This window comes from Oryctolagus cuniculus, chromosome 16, assembly GCF_051225735.1.
Source record: "Oryctolagus cuniculus isolate XC-2025 breed Fujian yellow rabbit chromosome 16, ASM5122573v1, whole genome shotgun sequence".
NCBI classification, from domain to species: Eukaryota; Metazoa; Chordata; class Mammalia; order Lagomorpha; family Leporidae; genus Oryctolagus; species Oryctolagus cuniculus.
The window spans coordinates 1,140,685-1,160,000 of record NC_142882.1 but is presented as its reverse complement, the minus strand read 5'-3'; the positions used below and the strand labels follow the sequence as shown (position 1 = coordinate 1,160,000).

At 73.5% G+C, this 19,316-nt stretch overlaps 2 protein-coding genes across 6 annotated transcripts in view; both read right to left on the bottom strand.

Moving 5' to 3' along the window:
* Positions 1–5,019, bottom strand: part of TMPRSS9 (transmembrane serine protease 9) — a 19,410-nt gene extending 14,391 nt beyond the window's left edge. The window contains 1 exon segment of the mRNA XM_089316292.1: positions 4,969–5,019. The gene's annotated coding sequence lies outside the window, so the exon portion shown is untranslated.
* A 3,686-nt stretch (positions 5,020–8,705) lies between these two features.
* SPPL2B (signal peptide peptidase like 2B) lies at positions 8,706–19,297 on the bottom strand. Of its 5 annotated transcripts, none has more exons than XM_089315266.1 (15): positions 19,226–19,297; positions 15,882–16,001; positions 14,886–15,068; positions 14,698–14,787; positions 14,397–14,536; positions 14,178–14,317; positions 13,638–13,734; positions 13,447–13,548; positions 12,770–12,851; positions 12,509–12,583; positions 12,029–12,091; positions 11,835–11,934; positions 11,532–11,609; positions 10,756–10,916; positions 8,706–9,399 (listed from the first exon to the last, which is right to left on the bottom strand). In XM_089315266.1, exons 1-15 carry the CDS (start codon positions 19,283–19,285, stop codon positions 9,172–9,174), a joined length of 1,719 nt encoding a protein of 572 aa, XP_089171392.1. In that variant the 5' UTR covers positions 19,286–19,297; the 3' UTR covers positions 8,706–9,171. The 5 variants fall into 5 exon arrangements, with proteins under 5 accessions (XP_089171392.1, XP_089171391.1, XP_089171393.1 ...); XM_089315265.1 differs by having other exon boundaries at positions 14,178–14,320; positions 19,226–19,285; XM_089315267.1 differs by having other exon boundaries at positions 9,177–9,399; positions 10,746–10,916; positions 14,178–14,320; positions 19,226–19,285.
* Positions 19,298–19,316: the final 19 nt, after the last annotated feature.

The following is a 19,316-nucleotide window of genomic DNA, read 5'->3' as shown; positions in this document are numbered from 1 at the left end:
CCACACACCCTCCAATCACAGTACCCGCCCCTCTCTCCCTTGATTGAGTGGTCCACACACCCTGCAATCACAGTACCCACCCCTCCCCTTCAGTGATTGGTCCACACACCCTGCAATCACAGTACCCGCCTCTCTCCCTTCAGTGATTGGTCCACACACCCTCCAATCACAGTACCCGCCTCTCTCCCTTCAGTGATTGGTCCACACACCCTCCAATCACAGTACCCGCCTCTCTGCCTTCAGTGATTGGTCCATACACCCTCCAATCACAGTACCCGCCTCTCTGCCTTCAGTGATTGGTCCACACACCCTCCAATCACAGTACCCGCCTCTCTCCCTTCAGTGATTGGTCCACACACCCTGCAATCACAGTACCCACCCCTCCCCTTCAGTGATTGGTCCACACACCCTGCAATCACAGTACCCACCCCTCCCCTTCAGTGATTGGTCCACACACCCTGCAATCACAGTACCCGCCTCTCTCCCTTCAGTGATTGGTCCACACACCCTCCAATCACAGTACCCGCCTCTCTGCCTTCAGTGATTGGTCCATACACCCTCCAATCACAGTACCCGCCCCTCCCCTTCAGTGATTGGTCCACACACCCTGCAATCACAGTACCCACCCCTCCCCTTCAGTGATTGGTCCACACACCCTGCAATCACAGTACCCACCCCTCCCCTTCAGTGATTGGTCCACACACCCTCCAATCACAGTACCCCCCTCTCTGCCTTCAGTGATTGGTACATACACCCTCCAATCACAGTACCCACCCCTCCCCTTCAGTGATTGGTCCACACACCCTCCAACACAGTACCCGCCCCTCTCTCCCTTGATTGAGTGGTCCACACACCCTGCAATCACAGTACCCACCCCTCCCCTTCAGTGATTGGTCCACACACCCTCCAATCACAGCACCGGCCCTTGCATCCCTAACGGTGGTTGGTCTAAGAGGTTGCACCTGCCGGCAGCAGGCCGGGGTTCTTCGGAACCGCGAGTCCCGTGGCCCCCCTAGTGCTACGCCCTCGCCGCGGTCCGGGCCTCCCCCCCGCGCAGTGGGGCTCCTGTGCCCACTCTGGTCCCCGCAGGAGGCGCAAATGACCGCTGGCGGCCCGAGGGAGCAGACCAGGTGGGCGCAGGGGGCGTGGGGCCGGACACCGGACCGGAGGCCTGAGTGGGGCTCCCCAGGGGCAGCCGGCGGTGATGGCCGTGCCCGCAGCCCCGAGACGAGCGTGCCAACAGGCCGCGCCCGACGCCCCGGAGCCTGCCTGGGACCCTCCCTCTGCTGCCGGGCACCCACGCCTCCCTAGCTGGCCTGGAGGCTGGCTGTGTCCTGCCCAGCCAGCGGCCTCCCTGCCCCTCTCCCTCCGCCCCCACGGCCTCCCCTGGGAAGCCTGCCCCTCCCTGAGCTAATGGCGTCCTGTGACGTCACCACCCCGTTGTTTGCACAACCAGAGACATCGGCCCAAACACAGCTGTCCCCGGGCTAACTGCAGACATTTCATTTCATTTCTGTATTTGAAAGACAGAGAGGGCCCCACCCGCTGGCCACTCCCAGACGCCAGAACTCCCTCGGGGGCCACCTTGTGGGGGGCGGGGCCCGAGCCGCCTCCCGGGATCTGCGTGTCCCCAGGTGGCCTCTTGATGCCCACCCCCAAAGACATTTTTGTCACTCGGGGAGGCGGGGCGTCCCTGGCCCGCGGTGGGTGGGGCCGGGGGCGGGCCCTGCACGGCCACCTGCTACCTGGCCAGTGTCGGGGTGCTGGGAGGAGTCTGTCTGTGTCTCTCAAATTTACAAAGAAAGGGGAAAAAAAAAAAAGACAAAGGTCCGGAAGGCCCTTCCCACCGTTGATCCCGACTGCAAAACATCTTCTAGAATGTTCTGTACCCTGATCTTCTGCACAGATCGGCGGTGGGAGAGAATGACACGCAGGCAGGGTGAGGCAGGCGACCCCGAGCTCGGAGCCCCCCGGGGAGGAGTGTGTGCGGGCAGACCGGTTTTCGCCGGCATCTGGGAGTGCCCGGGACCACTAAGGGAACGGACGCCACACCTGCTGACCGGCAGGAGTGGCCCGGTCAAGGCCGGATTGCAGATCTGCACACACACACACACACACACACACACACACACACCCGTACTAGGAAGAAAAGACAAAGACGCGGGGCCACGGAGCCGTGAGCCACCAGCGTGGATGCCCCAGCCCCGGCCCCGTGTGGCGGTGCAGCCGCAGCCACTAACCACTGGTCCTGAGTCTCTGGGGTCTGCGTGCAACAGCGGAGGCTGGGCCAGGCTGAAGCCGGGGGCCAGCAGCGCCATCCGGGTCTCTGGCTCCCAGCATGCACCAGCAGGAAGCTGAGGTGAGCCTGGACCCCAGGACTGAGACGTGGGAAAAGCACCAAAGGCCCACGACACTGGGACATCTGGTCGACCACTCCCCTCGCTGTCTGGGGTCTGGGGCCCCCGCAGGACAGCAGAGCCCGAGCAGACGTGAGCTGTGTCCAACCCCTGGCGATGCCAGCACAGTGGGGTTGGGGCCAGTGTGTCCTTGGTGCCACCGCGGCACCTGCCAGAAGCCGAGGGAGCCCCAGCCCGGGTGGGGTGGGCAGGCGGGCGCAGGCCTGGGGCCGCCACCCGCTCCGCCCGGCTCTGCCTCTCAAGCAAATAAAAGAACATTTGTGTCCCCGGGGCTCTCCCCGCTGTGTTCTGACCGAGAGGAGCGGGGGGGTCCCAGGACACCGGGGGGCGTCTGAACCGTGTCCCGGTCCTCCACACGCTCCCCTGTCGCGGGCAGGGCCGGGGCCACTGGCTCCCAGCTCAGAGCAGAAGGGACCAGAAGCTCCTACCCTGCTCTCGTCTCGGCCCTGGGTGGGGGCCCCGTGGGGGGATCTGCAACCCCCCGCCCACGGGCACGGGAGGGAGGCCGTTCCGCCCGCCCCGTCCACCCCAGGCACCCTCAGGAGAGCACCCCGCCCGGCCCCAACGCCCAGTGCCCCAGGTGCGGGGCTGGAGAGGTGATGGGTGTGGCGGATAGCTTGTAACAAGGGCCCGCCGGCTTCTCCAGGCCCTGGGCCCCGCTGTATCGCCGGATCTGCCCAGGTCAGCTTTTTGCTACAACGGGAAGGAGAGAGAGGTCTCAGCTCCCGGCTTTGGCTGCGCGGCTCCGTTGTGGCCGGAGCCAGGCTTTGGCCAAGGTCCTGTGGCCGATGGTGGAGCCCGGGGTGGGGGGTCGGGGGGGCTGGGTCCAGACCCAAGCAGTGGCTTTGTAATTAATTAAGTTGAGAGACGCGGACAGAGAGAGCTTCCTCTGGTCACTCCCCCCAAACGGCCACAATGGCAGGGCTGGAGCCAGGAGCTGCATCCGGGTCTCCCGCTGGGTGGCGGGGGCCCAGGCCCTTGCCAGGGTGGGCATGGGCAGGGGGCTGAGCAGTCGGCGTCGTCCGCGTCTCTCCGTTGCCCCCTCATTCCTCCCCATCCGCCTCTGCTTGGCCCACTCAAATGGAGCGGGGCCAGACCCCCCCCCATAAATCGCTCAGCAAAACACAGGGAACCTAATCGGCTCCGGCTCCCTCCTCCCTCTTTGTCCCGGGGCTTTTTGTTGGGTCTCCGTGGGAAGAGACCTCTCGGTGTGTGTGTGGGGGCACCTGGGCAGCCCCCTCCCCACCCGCCCAGCCTCGGGAGAAGGGGCTCAGCTGTGGCGGGTGGGGACAGGCGCTGGCCGCAGCCTGCCCACCGCCCACCCTTGGGCCGTATAAAACGAGTGCTTGTGGGGGTCTCAGAGGAGGGGTGCCCTGTCCTCCGTGTGCCCCTGGACCCCATGGAGCCCCCGGGCTGGGCTCTGGGTGCAGTGTGGGCCCTCGGCCCCCCACCCAGAGCAGGTGCAGCCCCCTAAGGAGCCGGGCCCGATGGACGGGGTTCCTCACGGTGGGGACAGTCCCTGCGTCATTGCGCTGTCCTGGGATCTCCAGTTACTGCCACACAGCCCAGCGCCCACCAGAGGGGAGCCTGGCGGGGTGCGGGGGCTTCTGCCGGTGGGGCGCAGCTCCGCCCCCACCCCTGCACCCCCACCTCACCTGGCAGATGACGAGGTGGGGGCTGGGCGGGCTCCCTGTCCCTCTCGCACAAACCCAACCCTTAGAGTCCCGGTGGCTTTTCCTGCACGGCCCCCGCGGTGAGGCAGGAGAGACCCTGGCCCAGAGGCTGGGGGCGAAGGGGTGGCGGTCAGCGCCCGCTAACGCCCACACCTCCCGGGAGAGGACAGCGACGCCCCCAGGCCCGAGAGCCCCCAGCCCTGCTCCCCGCAGGACTGGGCGTCCCCAGAGGCAGCCCCAACACCGCTGCCGGGGGCCCCCCTCGGGCGTCCCCCCGCCCCCGAGCGTCAGGATGTGCGGCCGGAGCGCGGATGGAGCCACCTGCCCGGCCACTCAGTGCCACGGCCATTCAGCCTCTAGCTGGGACGCCAGGCACGACTACACCCCGAGACACGCGGTCTCACACGCACTGACACACACCATCACGCCTCCGTCTCTCAGACCCCCAGGGCCATGGCCGACGTGCTGGGGGGGGTGACACAGGGTCCTGGCCCACAAGGGTGACCCACTGACGCCGGAGCAGTGGCCTTCCACGCGACCCCTTCCCCACACCCTGGGACCCCCGGAGCCCGGGCCTTCCCACCCCCAGTGTCTCAGAGACTGAAACGGGCGTCCACTCCACAGGGGACCGCCCCAGACCCCTGCCCGAGCGCATCGCCCCCTCCCCCCACGACCCCAGCCTCAGTCCCCCGGGTCTGTCCTGGGCACCCGTCAGGACGCCCCTCCCCAGCCGTGGGCGAGGTCCAGGACGGCGGTCTGGTTTTGGCACAGTCTGGGGGGCAGCCTGGGAAACTGTGGGGTCCTGCACGGGGCCCCGGCGGCGTCCGCACAGCCCCGGGTCCTGGCGAGGCGCAGCGCGCAGGGCGACCCCGACTCACCGCGTTCCGGGAGACGACGCTGCACCGCGTCCGCAACCCAGCCCGAGCCAGGACCCGAGGAAGGGCGGGGCCTCCGCGGGGGCGGGGCTGCTCCGGGCACGCCCCCCGGCAGGGGTTTGTGGACTTGGCATTCGGGAGCTCCAAGTCCGCATCCCAGCTCCCCCGCGCGCTCACTCCCGCCCTCCCCTCTGTCCCCCACGGCTCGCGCGGGCTGACCTCGCCGCGGACACGACGTCCACGGCCCCCAGCCCGCCCTCCCGCGTCGCAGCCACCGCCTCGTCTGCAGGGGGCTTCTCTCAGGGGCCAGCCCGGGTCACCACCGTGGGCGCCGACCCGTTGGTGCCTTCGGCGGGGGCTCCTGCGGGGGAGGGGCCCTGGGGCCCCCTTCCCTGTCCCCACGCGGCCCCTGCCGTGCCCAGGGAAGGGTTCTAACCTCTGGGGAGCCCCACAGCCCTGGGGGCTGCCCTCGCTGACCCCTGCCTGGCTTGTTCTGTGCCCGGGGCGGGGGCACTGAGCCCCGACTCCCTGAGACCCCTGCCCCTCTCTGGCTGAGCTCCAGAACCCCCACCCCAGTCCTGGGGCTCAGCGCAGCCTCGCCCTGCGGGGAGAGCCTCCCTGTGCCCCTGAGACAGAGGGGGGACTTCCGGGGCGGGCCAGAGCTCGGGCGCTGACCCAGGCCCTGTCTGTCCTCACCAGGCCCAGCCCCTGGGCCACACACCTGTCCCCGGTCCCCAGAGGAGTTCCCGGCACACAGCAGGCGCTGACTGGGTGGGGGGTGGACAGGTGGCCGGCAGACAGGTGGGTGGCTGGACGGGAGGGCGGGAGATGGGTGAGGGATGGGAGAGGAGTGGGTAGGTGGGCAGATGGTGGATGGACAGAAGGATGGGTGGATGGACAGGTGGACGGGTAGACAGGTGGGCGGGAGGACAGGTGCGCAGGTAGATGGTAGGTGGGTGGGTGGAAGGACAGATGGATGGGCAGGTGGATGGGTGGACGAGTGGGCAGGTGGGCAGGTGGGCTGGTGGGCAGGTAGGTGGTAGCCGGATGGCAGGGTCATGGGGGGTGAGGAGTCAGCCCTGCCTGGCTTCAGTAAGACCCCCGAGAGGCCCCCAAGAGACCCCGAGAGACCCCGAGAGGCCCCGAGAGGCCCCCGAGAGGCCCCCGAGACCCCGAGAGACCACCGAGAGGCCCCGAGAGGCCCCCGAGAGGCCCCCGAGACCCCGAGAGACCACCGAGAGACCACCGAGAGACCCCGAGAGACCCCGAGAGACCCAAGAGGCCCCCAGAGACCCCGAGAGACCCCGAGAGACCCCCGAGAGGCCCCGAGAGACCCCGAGAGGCCCGAGAGACCCCCGAGAGGCCCCCAGAGACCCCGAGAGACCCCGAGAGACCCCCGAGAGGCCCCGAGAGACCCTGAGAGGCCCCGAGAGACCCCCAGAGACCCCGAGAGGCCCCGAGAGACCCTGAGAGGCCCCGAGAGACCCCGAGACCCCAGAGACCCCGAGAGACCCCGAGAGACCCCCAGAGACCCCCAGAGACCCCGAGAGACCCGAGAGACCCCGAGAGGCCCCGAGAGACCCCTGAGACCCCGAGAGACCCGAGAGACCCCGAGAGGCCCCGAGAGACCCCGAGAGACCCCTGAGACCCCCGAGACCCCGAGAGACCCCCGAGAGGCCCCGAGAGACCCCGAGATACCCCCAAGAGGCCCCAAGAGACCCCTGAGACCCCGAGAGGCCCCGAGAGGCCCTGAGAGGCCCCGAGAGACCCCCGAGGTTCTCCTGCTGAGTCCAACTCCGAGACTCAGGGCTGGGCTCCTGCGTGGGCCAGGACAGAACCTGGCGCCAGCGCTCCCCGCCCCAGGCCCCCACCCTCCCAGAGGCCGGGCCCACTGGCAGCTGTGGGGACCCCAGGGCCCAGCTCGATGGCCCGGGGGCGGGGGCGGCGTCAGTGGTGAGGAGCCGTTCTGAGCGCCTGACCTGGCCATGTCCAGGCCCCATCCCAGGCCGCAGAGGCCGAGCGACCACCCGGCTGGGACGCGGGGCCGGGACTGGGTCCGTCTCGGGCTTCTGGGCAGAGCGGCTCTGTGTGCGGAGACCTGGGGCGCCGGGGGCGGGGGGAGCAGAGGGGCCAGGACCCCAAACCGGCTTCACTGCCCCTTCCCGCTGGCACCTTGTGCACGGGGGCTTCCTGTCCAACAAGGGGGTCCTGGCTGGTGCCCACTGCCCCTCAGCCACCCACCACCCCGCGTCCACGGTCAGGGGTCGGCGAGGGGAAAGCTCCCGCCCAGCCCTGCCGTGGCCTGGGTCCACACAGCGGCTGGCAAAGCAGGGTCTTGTTTTTTGGTCACAGATTGATTGATTGGAGCCGCATCTGCGGCAGAGTGGGCAGAGCTGCCACCTGCCGTGCCGACTTCCCTGGGGCACCGGTTCGAGTCCCGGCTGCTCCACTTCTAGTCCGGCCGCCGGCTACTGCACCCGGGGAGGCAGTGGCTGACGGCCCGAGTGCGTTAGCCCTGCAGGCAGGGGGAGACCCGGAGGAAGCCCCTGGCCCAGCCCTGGCCCAGCCCTGGCCATTGCGGCCATTTGGGGAGCGAACCTGTAGGCAGAAGAGCTCTCTCTCCCTTTCTCTTTCAAATAATAAATCTTTTTAAAAATTGATGTATTTGTTAAGCAGAGAGGGGGATGGAGAGAGAGAATCTTCCAGCCACTGATGGTTCACTCCCTGTGGCCTCAACAGCCAGGGCTGGGCCAGGCCAAAGCCAGGAGCCAGGAGCCCCATCCGGTCTCCCCCGTGGGTGGCAGGGCCCCGTGCTTGGGCCGTCACCGCCGCCTTCCCAGGTGCGTTAGCTGGGGTCGCGCTGGGAGCAGAGCGGCCGGGATGCTCGGACACGGGGTGGCGGCTGTGCCACGGTCAGCCCCCAGCGGGTCGGCCCAGGAGGGCGCTCCAGGCCCGTCTTTGCCCACTGAGGGCCTTCGGGAGGTGACCAGGTTGGGACGAGGCCATCACGGACTCCCAGGGGCTGTGCAAGGACGGCGAGACGCCGTCTCCTGCCACGGACACCTGGGACTCCGCCAGCGGGCGGCCACGGCCAGGAGCGGCAGCCACAGGTGGTCGTGCCCCCCCCCCACGGCACGGCCGCCCCCTTGGGGATTTCACGACCGCAGGGTCAGCCACGGGAGCTGGCAGGGCGCGGCCGCCACGCGGGGCCCCCGCTCGCAGAAACGCCGGCCGGGCTCTCCGTTCCTTCCACCCGGCCCTGCGCCCACCCCCAGGCACAGGAGAGCAGGCCGAGTATCAAAAGCTACATTTAATTCTCAGATCCAACAGAGGCAGACACAGGCCGGGCCCGCCGGGGGCACAGCGCCGCCGAGCCCCGGCCCGGCCCGGCCCCAACACGGGGCCACAATGCCCGCCCCGCAGCGGAGTGGAAAATGGCTTCGAGTAAGGCGCAGACCTCGGCGTCCCCGCTGCCGCTTCCGGCCCGGCCGCCCACGCAGGGATGCTGGCCTCGGCGTGCAGGGCGGGCGCGTCTGGGACCGGCGTCTCCGTGTCCCGCGGGCGCGTGGAGCGGACCCGCGCGTCTCTGACCAGGTGCCGTCTGACCCGGGCCCCGAGAGCCGGTGAGGTAGAGGACGCCACGCCGGCCCCCACACCCCGCGCTCCTGCCGGTGGGTGGCGGTCGGGAGTGCACGGAGAGGCCGAGCGGCCCGCCCCACCAGGCGACACCACCACACGTTCAGCCGTGACCTTTTATTACACCTCCCCGGCGCGCGGCTGGCACCCCCCGGGCCCCCGAGAGGAGCCGGCCGGGGCGCAGCCTCGTCTGTGACCCCCACAGGCCGTCCTCGGAGCCCGGCCCCAGCAGGGTGGGCAGCCGGCGACCGAGGCCCCGGCGTCTGGACCACCGGGGCGGACACCGGGATCCCTCCGGGCCCTGCGCCTCGCGGGCAGCAGCCGAGGAAGCACCAAACGTGGCCGCACCGCCCGGTCCTGTGCCCGGACCGCGGCGAGGCTGCGGCGCAGGGGGCGGCCGGCGGCGTCACTGGCGGGGGCGGGGCGGGGCGGGAGGCGGACACCTGGCCGGGGGCTGAGCACCATGTGGGGGAGGGCGCCCGGCGCAGGTCTTGGTCCGTGCGCTGGCCGCGCCGTCTCCGCCTCCCGCGGGTGTAGACGGCTTTGCGGCCGAGTCCTGCCTGCCCCGCCCTAGGCAGAGGTGCTGCTCCGGGCCTCGTCCGCGCCCGTGGGGCTGCGGGGGCTGCCGGGCTCGCGGGCAGGGGCCCCGGCCCCGGCCTCCTCGGGCACTGCCGGCTCAGGGGGCTGCGCGGCGGGCAGGGCGGGGCTGGCCACGTCCTCACGTGGAGGCTGCGGGTCCTTGGGAGGCTGGGGGCCGTCGGTGGGCGTGGCGGCCCACGGAGTCGGAGGGAGGTCCTTCTGCAGGGAGAGGAGCCCCGTGAGCCGGGGGCGGAGGGGGGCGGAGCGCGCCCGCGCCGGGGAGGCCGGCCGGGGTCTCCCAGGACTAAGCGCGCGCGCGGGCCGGCGTCGCGGTCGCAGCGGGTGGAGCCGCCGGCATCCCACGCGGGTGCCACTTCCGGTCCGGCTCCCTCCGCACGCACCCGGGCCCTGCACCTGCGGGGAGCCCCGATTCTGCCTCCGCCAAGGCTGGACCCGGCAGACGGACCACCTCTCTGCGTCTCCAGACGCCCCCAGAAAGGAGGGAAGGAAGCCCCCCCCCCCCCCCGGCGGCGGCGGCGCTGCTCCTCCCGGGGTCCGGGAACCTCAGAACCCGGGGCCAGGGTCGCCTGAAGCGGCGACAGGGCAGGGTCTGGGGCCGCGGCTGCCTCCTGCGCGGGCGGCCCCGAGGGACCCGCCCACGGCCCCACACCCTCCTGCACTGGGCTCTGCACCCGAGGGGCCTCCGGTCTCTGGAGCGCCCCCCACCCCCCGCCCGCTGGGGCCGGCCCTGCGGCCACGCCAGACGGGTGCTAGGGACTGGGCTGGGGAGGAGGCGGGGCGCGGCGGAGGGACCCCGGGCGGCGGCGGGAGCGTGACGGTGCCGGGGAGGGGGGGAGGGAGGGGGGAGGGGGGGAGAACCCACGCGGGCCGGCGCCGGGACCCCCCTGCAGTCATGCTAGGGACTGGGCTGGGGAGGAGGCGGGGCGCGGCGGAGGGGCCCTGGGCGGCGGCGGGAGCGTGACGGTGCTGGGGAGGGAGGGAGGGAGGAGGGAGGGAACCCCACGCGGGCCGGCGCCGGGACCCCCCTGCAGTCATGCTAGAGACTGGGCTGGGGAGGAGGCGGGGCGCGGCAGAGGGGCCCCGGGCGGCGGCGGGAGCGTGACGGTGCCGGGGAGGGGGAGAGGGAGGGGGAGGATGGGGGGGGAGGGGGAGGGAGGGGGGGAACCCACGCGGGCCGGCGCCGGGACCCCCCTGCAGTCATGCTAGGGACTGGGCTGGGGAGGAGGCGGGGCGCGGCGGAGGGGCCCCGGGCGGCGGCGGGAGCGTGACGGTGCCGGGGAGGGGGGGAGGGGGGAGGGAGGGGGAGGATGGGGGGGGAGGGGGAGGGAGGGGGGAACCCACGCGGGCCGGCGCCGGGACCCCCCTGCAGTCATGCTAGGGACTGGGCTGGGGAGGAGGCGGGGCGCGGCGGAGGGGCCCCGGGCGGCGGCGGGAGCGTGACGGTGCGGGGAGGGGGGAGGGAGGGGGAGGATGGGGGGGAGGGGGAGGGATGGGGGGGAACCCACGCGGGCCGGCGCCGGGACCCCCCTGCAGTCACAGCGAACCGGTATTCACCGCAAAGCCGCTGCCGCTCCAGAAGGCGCCCATCTCCCGGCGCCAGAGCGCCACGGCGCAGCTCGTGCCCAGCGTGCAGGGCACCAGGTAGAGGAGCGCCGGCTGGCCGCGCCGCATCAGCGCCAGCGCCAGGAACGTCAGCAGGAGGCCCACGCCGTAGGCTGCGGAGACGGCGGTCACCGGTCACCGGCCGGGCCGCGGCCTCCCCAACCGGCCCGCGGCGGCCGCACCTCTCAGGACACGGCTTTGTGGCAACTCGGCGGAGCCCGGGGCCAAAGGTCCACCCCGGGGACGGAGGGGGCACCCCGGGGATGGAGGGGGCACTGCAGGGATGGAGGGGGCACCCCAGGGACAGAGGGGGGCACTGCAGGGATGGAGGGGGCACCCGGGGACGGAGGGGGCACCCCGGGGACGGAGAGGGCACCCCGGGGACGGAGGGGGGCACCCTGGGGACGGAGGGGGGCACCCTGGGGACGGAGGGGGCACCCCGGGGACGGAGAGGGGCACCCTGGGGACAGAGGGGGGCACCCTGGGGACAGAGGGGGGCACCCCGGGGACGGAGGCGGCACCACAGGGACGGAGGGGGGCACCCCGGGGATGGAGAGGGGCACCACAGGGACGGAGGGGGGGCACCCCGGGGACGGAGGGGGCACCCGGGGACGGAGAGGGGCACCACAGGGACGGAGGGGGGCACCCCGGGGATGGAGGGGGCACCCTGGGGACGGAGGGGGCACCCCGGGGACAGGGGCGGCACCCCGGGGCGGGGCGGGACCCACCGATGGTGCAGGCCACGAAGTAGACCCTGGAAGCCTGCGCCTGGATGTCGAACCTGTGGCAGTAGGCGACCAGCAGCCCTGGGGGGAGACGGCGGGCGGGGGCCCCGCGGCAGGCAGGTGTGGGGCGGGGCGTGGGCGGAGCTCCGCCCCCCAGCCCCGGCCAGGCGCAGCCAGGCAGCCGCGCGGGCGTGGCCTGCTCGGGGCCAGCACGCCCACGCCCACGCCCCCCTCGCCCGGCCGGCCCCTCCCCCGCCACTCCGAAGACCTCCGACCGCGAGGGCCCGGGCGGCGCCGCCTCAGTACCTGGCACCAGGATGTCCCCGAAGCCCAGCAGGGAGAAGGGCCGGTCACACAGCGCCAGCGGCGAGGCGTTGAGCCGGGGCACCTTCAGGACCATGGGCAGCTGCGGGACGGCAGAGCGGAGGGGCGAGGGCTGCAGGAGCCCCCTCTGGGCAGCCAGGCGCCCGCCCCCACCGCAGCCCGGCCCGGACACGCACCTTCTCGTGCGTGGCCGAGTCCGCAGGCCCCGTGGCCACTTCCACCATGATGCTGTTCCCGCTCTGTGCAGAACGGGCGTCAGGGCCCGGGCGTGGGGGCAGCGCTCACGGGGGGCCAGGGCCCGTGGGGGGGTCAGGGCCCATAGAGGGGTCAGGGCCCGTGGGGGCGTCAGGGCCCGGGCGTGGGGGTCAGGGCCCGGGCGGGGGGGGGGGGTCAGGGCCCGTGGGGGGGTCAGGGCCCGTGGGGGGTGTCAGGGCATGGGGGGTCAGGGCCCACAGAGGGGTCAGGGCCCGTGGGGGCGTCAGGGCCCGTGGGGGGGGGTCAGGGCCCGGGTGCAGGGGATGTCAGGGCCCATGGAGGGGTCAGGGCCCGGGCGCGGGGGATGTCAGGGCCCATGGAGGGGTCAGGGCCCGGGCGCGGGGGTCAGGGCCCGGGTGCAGGGGTCAGGGCCCGGGCGCGGGGGTCGGGCGCGGGCGCACCTTGGTCAGGAAGGGGGTGACGAAGACGAAGAAGACGTCGTAGAGGAAGAGCACCAGCAGCAGCAGCGTGCAGGACTGTGGGCGGGGCGGGGCGCTGACGGAGGCCCCGCCCCCGCCGCCCCTCCCCCCAGCTCCGCGCCCCCTCCCGGGTCGTCGGAGACCTCGCTGGGACCGAGCGGGAAGTGGCCGGGCCCCGGGGCAGGACAGCGAGGGGCCGGGGCTGGGGGGGGCAGCTGGTCCCCTGGACGCGGCCGGGCGCACCTTGAACGTGGGGAGGCGGATGGTCCTCAGCATGTACAGGCAGAAGGCGATGCCCAGCGCGTCCTGCAGCACCCAGGCCCACCTGCCGGGGCGCGGGCGGGGCCGCATCAGCAGCGCCACCTCAGCCGCCCACACGCGCACAAGGCTGCAGGCGAGAGGCAGCGCGGGCAGCCCTGGGGCGGGGGAGCCCGCTGGGGGCCCAGACCGCGTGGGGGCAGGGCCCGGGGGACGCCCCGCCCCGCCCCTCCCGCCTGCGGGCCCCGCCCCGCCCCGCCCCCCGCTGGGCGCCTGGCTACCAAGCCCGCGTGTCTCTGGGACACAGGCCCAGTGGCTAGCAAGGTGAGGCCCACCCACGACGGCCCGGCTTCCCCTCCGTGCACGGCGCTCAACATCTTCAGTCAAAGCCGCCCAGGGCACTTGGCCGCCGCTCGGCTCGGGCCCGCGCCAGATGGTGTCGGTGGCCGGGGGCGGGGGGGGGGGCACCTCCAGCGTGGCGCCAGCGCTCGGCCCTGTCCCGGCCCCGGATCGGGTGTCGGCGGGGCCGGCGGGCACGGGCAGGGCCCGCACTGTGCCCAGATCCCCATCAGAGCTCACATGACACGGGCGGGCGGCGGTGCGGGGCAGCCCAGGCCGGGGGCAGCCGAGGACGGCGGGGCGGGCGGGAGGGGCGCGCTCACCGGTCGTCGTTCCGGAAGACGCCCCACACCACGCTGACGGCGACGCACAGCAGTGCCAGGAGCAGCATGCGGGCCTGCGGGCGCTTGTGCAGGTAGGGCACCCTGCGCGGGAGGGCGGCGCTCAGCCCGCGGGGCGACGGGACTCAGGCCGGGGCTGTGGGCGCTCGCGGGGCCGCCGGCCTCGCCCTCACCTGCACGCGCAGAAGGGCAGCTTGCGGACGAGGGGCGCCAGGCAGCTGTAGAGGCCGGTGGCCGAGGCCAGGCAGAAGATCCCGATGATGACGTAGACTGGGGGTGCAGGGAGGCCGGGCTGGGAGGCGGGGGCGGCGGGCGCCCGCCCCGCCCCGGGCCCCACCCCCACGCCCGCCTCGCACTCACAGACCACGCCCACCCCGGGCACGCACAGCGCACACACCACGCCCACCCCACCCCCAGCACGCAAAGCACACACACCACGCACGCACCCAGCACCGCGCCCGCCCCGCCCCGGGGCCCCACTCCCCACGCGCGCCTCGCACTCACGGACCGCGCCCACCCCGAGCACGCACAGCGCACGCACCCAGCACCGCGCCGGCCCCGCCCTGCGCACACACAGCGCACAGCCCCGCCCCGCCCCACCCCGAGCACGCAGAGCGCACACACCACGCCCGCCCCGAGCACACACAGCGCACGCCCCCAGCACCGCGCCGGCCCGAGCACGCACCCCCGCCCCGCCCCGCCGCCCCGCGCACCGAGCTGGTCGTAGAAGTAGTAGAGCAGCACGAGCATGGAGCAGCAGGTGAACACGAACACGCAGATCATGACGGGCGTCACGTCCACCGCCGCGTCCTCGCGCTTCTCCGCGCCCTCGTCGCGCTTCTGCTTCAGGTACCTTCTTGGGGCGCACGGGGACGCGGGTGAGGCACCCGGACAGAGGCGGCCACGCGGGGACCCGCCCCCGCCACCCTCACCTCTTCACGTCCCGGCTCCCGGCCCAGTAGCCCCCGAGGGCGACGGTGCCCACGGCCATGATGAAGATGATGACCAAGTTGTAGTCCAGCACCGGCTCCTTGGGGGCGTACAGCGCCGCCCTCGCTGCACCGCCGAACCGCTGCGGGGAGAACCGGGGCTGGCCACGGCCGCCTGCGACCCTGCCCGCCCTCGCCGCACTGCCGACCCGCTGCGGGGAGAACCGGGGCTGGCCACGGCCGCCTCCGACCCTGCCGCCCACAGCCAGCAAGACCCCCGCGCGCCGCCCGGACCCCGGCCCACCCCGAAGATGTCCAGCGCGTCCTTGTGGCTGAGCAGGGCCACGGGGATGCCGATCTCCTCGTACTGGGTCTTGTTGCCCCCGGGGGGCACCTGGCCGGGAGAGGGGCAGGGGTCAGCCCAGCCCGGAGCCCCCCGCCCCCCCCGGGAGCCCGGCGCCCCCTGCCCCCCCCGCCCGGAGCCCGGCGCACCAGCTTCTCCCTGCTGACGACGAGCAGCCCGCGGGCCCCGCCGCCCTGCGCCAGCCGCACTTTCTCGTAGAAGGTGCAGTTGCCACGGGCCACCAGCGGGAGGCGGCCGCTGAAGCCGCCGGGGGGCAGGTCGGCCGCCGAGCAGAGCAGGGAGCCCGTCCAGTTGTGCAGCTGCAGGAGAGACTGGGGGCGGGGGGGTCCCCAAGAGTGAGCTCCAGTCCCCCGGCCCCCTCCCGGGCAGCGGCTCCCCGGTGCCGTCAGGAGCCAAGAACTGCCGGGAAGCCCCCAGGGCCCTGCTGGAGCCCACGCTCCGGCCTCCCTCGGCCCAGCCCCACGTGTCCCGGGGCCCCGTCCGGACACACCGCACTGCGCACGGCGGGGCCTCGCGACTGCGGGAGCGGGCAGGCACCTCCCGCAGGGCCCAGAGCGGAGGAGGCACAGCCCTGGCTCCCAGGGGCCTCGCTCGCGGCTCGGGAGAGGGGAAGTGGCCGCTGGGTGCACACGCATGTACACCACGCATGCATGGACGCAAAGGAGCACACGCGTGTGCAGACATGCATGGCCGCACGCATGGAACACAGCACTGCAGACCTTGCACACACGTGTGTGCTCACACACACACAGACACGTGTACACCCCCACTGCGCAAGGCACCCCCTGCAGGAGCCTGGGCCTGGGCGCGAGGACCACTCAGCGGGGGGGGGGGGGCTGGCCCAGAGGGCAAAGAGCAAAGGGAGCGTCCGCCGGCACCCCCGCCCCTCTACCCCTCGGCACCCGGGATCCACCTCTGCGCCCCCTCCACACCCGACACCCCCGCCCCTCCGCCTCCCCCCCGCCCCCGCGCGCACTCACCGCCCCCCCCCCGCCCCCGCGCGCACTCACCGCCCCCCCGGCCCCCGCGCACACTCACCGCCCCCCCGCCCCCGCGCGCACTCACCGCCCCCCCGCCCCCGCGCGCACTCACCGCCCCCCCCCCCCGCCCCTGCGCGCACTCACCGCCTTGCCCAGGCTGTGCGGCAGGGCCGCCCACTGCGGGTTGTACAGGACGCAGTAGTCCTTGCCCCTGGGCGTCTCCGTCTGGGACACCACGCGCAGCATCCCGTACTCGCCGGCCACCTGCGGGCGGGCGGGGACCACACTGCAGCCCTGCCCTGCGCCTCGCCACACGGGGCCAGGCCCACCCGGGCAATGCGGCGGGAGGCACCAGCAGGCACACGGCAGGCCGGGGCAGAGACCCCGCCGCGAGGCCGGGCAGGACGCTGGGTGGGCCCCCACCCCCCACCGAGAGCCACACAGGAAGTGGCAGGCCAAGGGCCGAAGTGCAGGGCTGCCAGCAGCTAGCAGAGCCCCTGCCCGACCCCGGAGCCGGCTCCACACCTCCCCGCAGGGCTGGGCGCGGGCTCCACGCCTCCCCGCAGGGCTGGGCGCGGGCTCCACGCCTCCCCGCAGGGCTGGGCGCAGGCTTCACACCTCCCCGCAGGGCTGGGTGCGGCTGCCGGGGCCCTGAGCCCCAGGTGACCGGGAGGAGCCCTGGGCAGGCTGGGCCCGGAGCCTGCGCTCACAGGGAGACGTGGCTGGACCGCGGTACCGGCACCGTCCTGGGGGCCGCAGTGAGACCCCCTGCGCCCCCCGCCCCCACACGGCCACCCCCGGAGGGTCTCACAGGCCCAGGCCCGGGTCCCGCTGCTCTGGCCCACGGATGGGGGTCTGGGAGGCCGCAGCCAGCACGGCCGGGCCCCCTGGGGGTGCACGTCAGACCCCAGCCCACCTCGAAGGCTCGCCGCTCCCGTGGGGCTCCTCCCCCAGGGCTGCACACGCCGACAGGACACAGCCGTGTCCCCAGACTTGCCGTGAAACACGCAGGCGACAGCCACGCGGCTGACAAACACACCACGCGCACGGAGGCCGCACACAGCCCGGCGCCCTGACTCGGGGACCCTGACACCTCACCCACGCAACAGCACCCAGAGGCCGCCACGCGCGGCTCGGCCACACTCCCCACGCAGACACGCGAGGGCTCACCCCATGCGACACATGTGACACGCGAGGGCTCACCCCATGCAACACATGTGACACGCGAGGGCTCACCCCATGCGACACATGTGACACGCGAGGGCTCACCCATAACACAGACGTGGCACGCGAGGGCTCACCCCACGTAACACATGTGACACAAGACGGCTCACCCATAACAGACGTGGCACGCGAGGGCTCACCCCGTGTATCACATGTGACACGTGAGGGCTCACCCCGTGTAACACACGTGACACATGAGGGCTCACCCCACGTGACAGGTGCGTGGCACACGTGGGACCGCGGCCGGCTCAGGGAAGCAAGTCCACAGCAGGGAGGCGGCGCACGGGGCCCGTCCCCAGGGCGCCCAGCGGAGCAGCTGCTTCCCTGCCCCCCCAGGAGCCGGAGCCCCTCCTCCCAGGCCCCCCCGTCCCCCGCCCCTGGCTGGTCCTGGTGTCCACGCGTCCACTCGCTGTCCAGAGCCCCGCCCCGCCCCTGGGAAGCAGTCTGCCTTGAGACCGAGTCCAGCCCGAAGCAGCCCTGCGCCTGCTCACAGGTGGCACGTCCCTGGACAGCAGAGGTGGGCGAGGGCAGGCCCCGCGGCCCAGAGCCGGCCCCTGCCGCTGGGCCGGCACCAGTACCCCGCACGGGCGCCGGTTCAAGGCCCGGCTGCTCCGCTCCAGCTCCCGGTTACCGCCGGGGAAGCCACGGGCGATGCCCGCGCTCGGCCTGCACCCGCGTGGGGGGTCCAGAGTCCAGCCTGGCCCAGCCCCGCCACTGTGGCCACCTGGGGAGCCACCCAGCGGGCGGACGGAGGACGTCGCCCTCGCTCGCTCTAACGGGGTCCTGGGGGCCAGGCCTGAGGGCGCCCTGGGCTCTGCAGGGGCCGCTCAGAGACCACCAGAGCCGCGGTGGGGCCGACGGACACAGGGAGCCCAGCGGGGGCAGAGGGGACCCGACTCCAGGTGGGGGAGCAGAGGGGACCAGGATCCGGGCGGGGGGAGTGGAAGGGACCTGGATCCAGGCAGGGGGGCAGAGGGGACCTGACTCCTGGGGGGGAGTAGAGGGGACCCGGATCCGGGCGGGGGGCAGGGGGGACCCCGACTCCGGGCAGGGGGTCAGAGGGGACCTGACTCCTGGGGGGGAGCAGAGGGACCCTGACCCCAGGTGGGGGGCAGAGGGGACCCCCGACTCCTGGTGGGGGGAGCAGAGAGGACCCAGATCCGGGCGGGGGTCGGGGGGACCCTGACTCCAGGCAGGGGAAGCAAAGGAGACCCGGATCCGGGTGGGGGGGCAGAGGGGACCCTAACTCCAGGCGGGGGGGGGGGGAGCGGAGGGGACCCGACTCCTGGTGGGGGGAGTGGAGGGGACCCGGATCCGGGCGGGGGGGCAGAGGGGACCCTAACTCCAGGCGGGGGGGAGCGGAGGGGACCCGGATCCGGGCAGGGGGGCAGAGGGGACCCCCACTCCGGGGGCGGCGCTGGGCTCCAGCCTGCGCAGCCGGGAGGGGCCCCTACATCCGCCCGCGAGCAGGCGGGCGCGGGGGTGTCGGGGGCAGCCTCCCCGCAGCGGCCCTAACTCCACCCCGCACCCCGCACCGCGGCGTCCCGGGAGCAGAGCCTGCTCTCCTGGGCCGGACGCGGCCTCCGGGACTCCCAGGACAAAGTCCCCGGCCCGGCCCCACGCCCACCCGAGGGGCCTCCCGCGCGGGGCGCCGGCTCGGCCTCCGGGCACCCGCTGAGACGGGGGGTGGGGGCGAAGCGCCGGGCCGCGAGGGTCGCCGGCCGCCAGGGACCCCGCTCCTGGGGCCGCGCAAACCGGGACGCGGCGGCTGTCCGCGCCCCGCAACCTCCCGCGCCTGCAGGGGTGCGACCCCCCCATGCAAGGTCACCGAGCAAACGCCGGCGCGGGGGCCGGGGGGCCCGGGGCGCTGCCCCGCACCGGGGGACGCCTTCCCGCCAGCCCTGGGGGCAGGGGCGCGCGTGCCGCACTGGGGGAAACTGAGGCTCGGAGCGCGGTGGGCGCCACAGCGGCAGGGGAGACCCCCGAGACGGACGCACGGGACCCATCCAGGGCCTGCGGGTGGGGAGGACGCGGGACTGCGGACCCGGCCAGAGGCCGCGGCGGGCGAGGACGGCCGCGGCGGGAGCGGCACAGCCCCGCAAGGTCACGGCAGGGCCCCGGCCCCGCGGCGGGGGACGCGGGGGGACCGGGGTCCCGGAGGCGGCGGCCCCAGGGCGGGCGGAGCGCGGCGCCACGCGGGGCCCGGGGCTGCCGGGGCAGAGCAGCCGCGGCCCGCGGGGCTGTCAGGGCCGGCGCAGCCTCACCTGGGCCGCGAAAAGCAGCGAGGCCGCCGCGAGCCGCGCCAGCGCCAGCGCCGCCGCCATGTCGGCCGGTCCAGCCGCAGCCGTCGGCAGA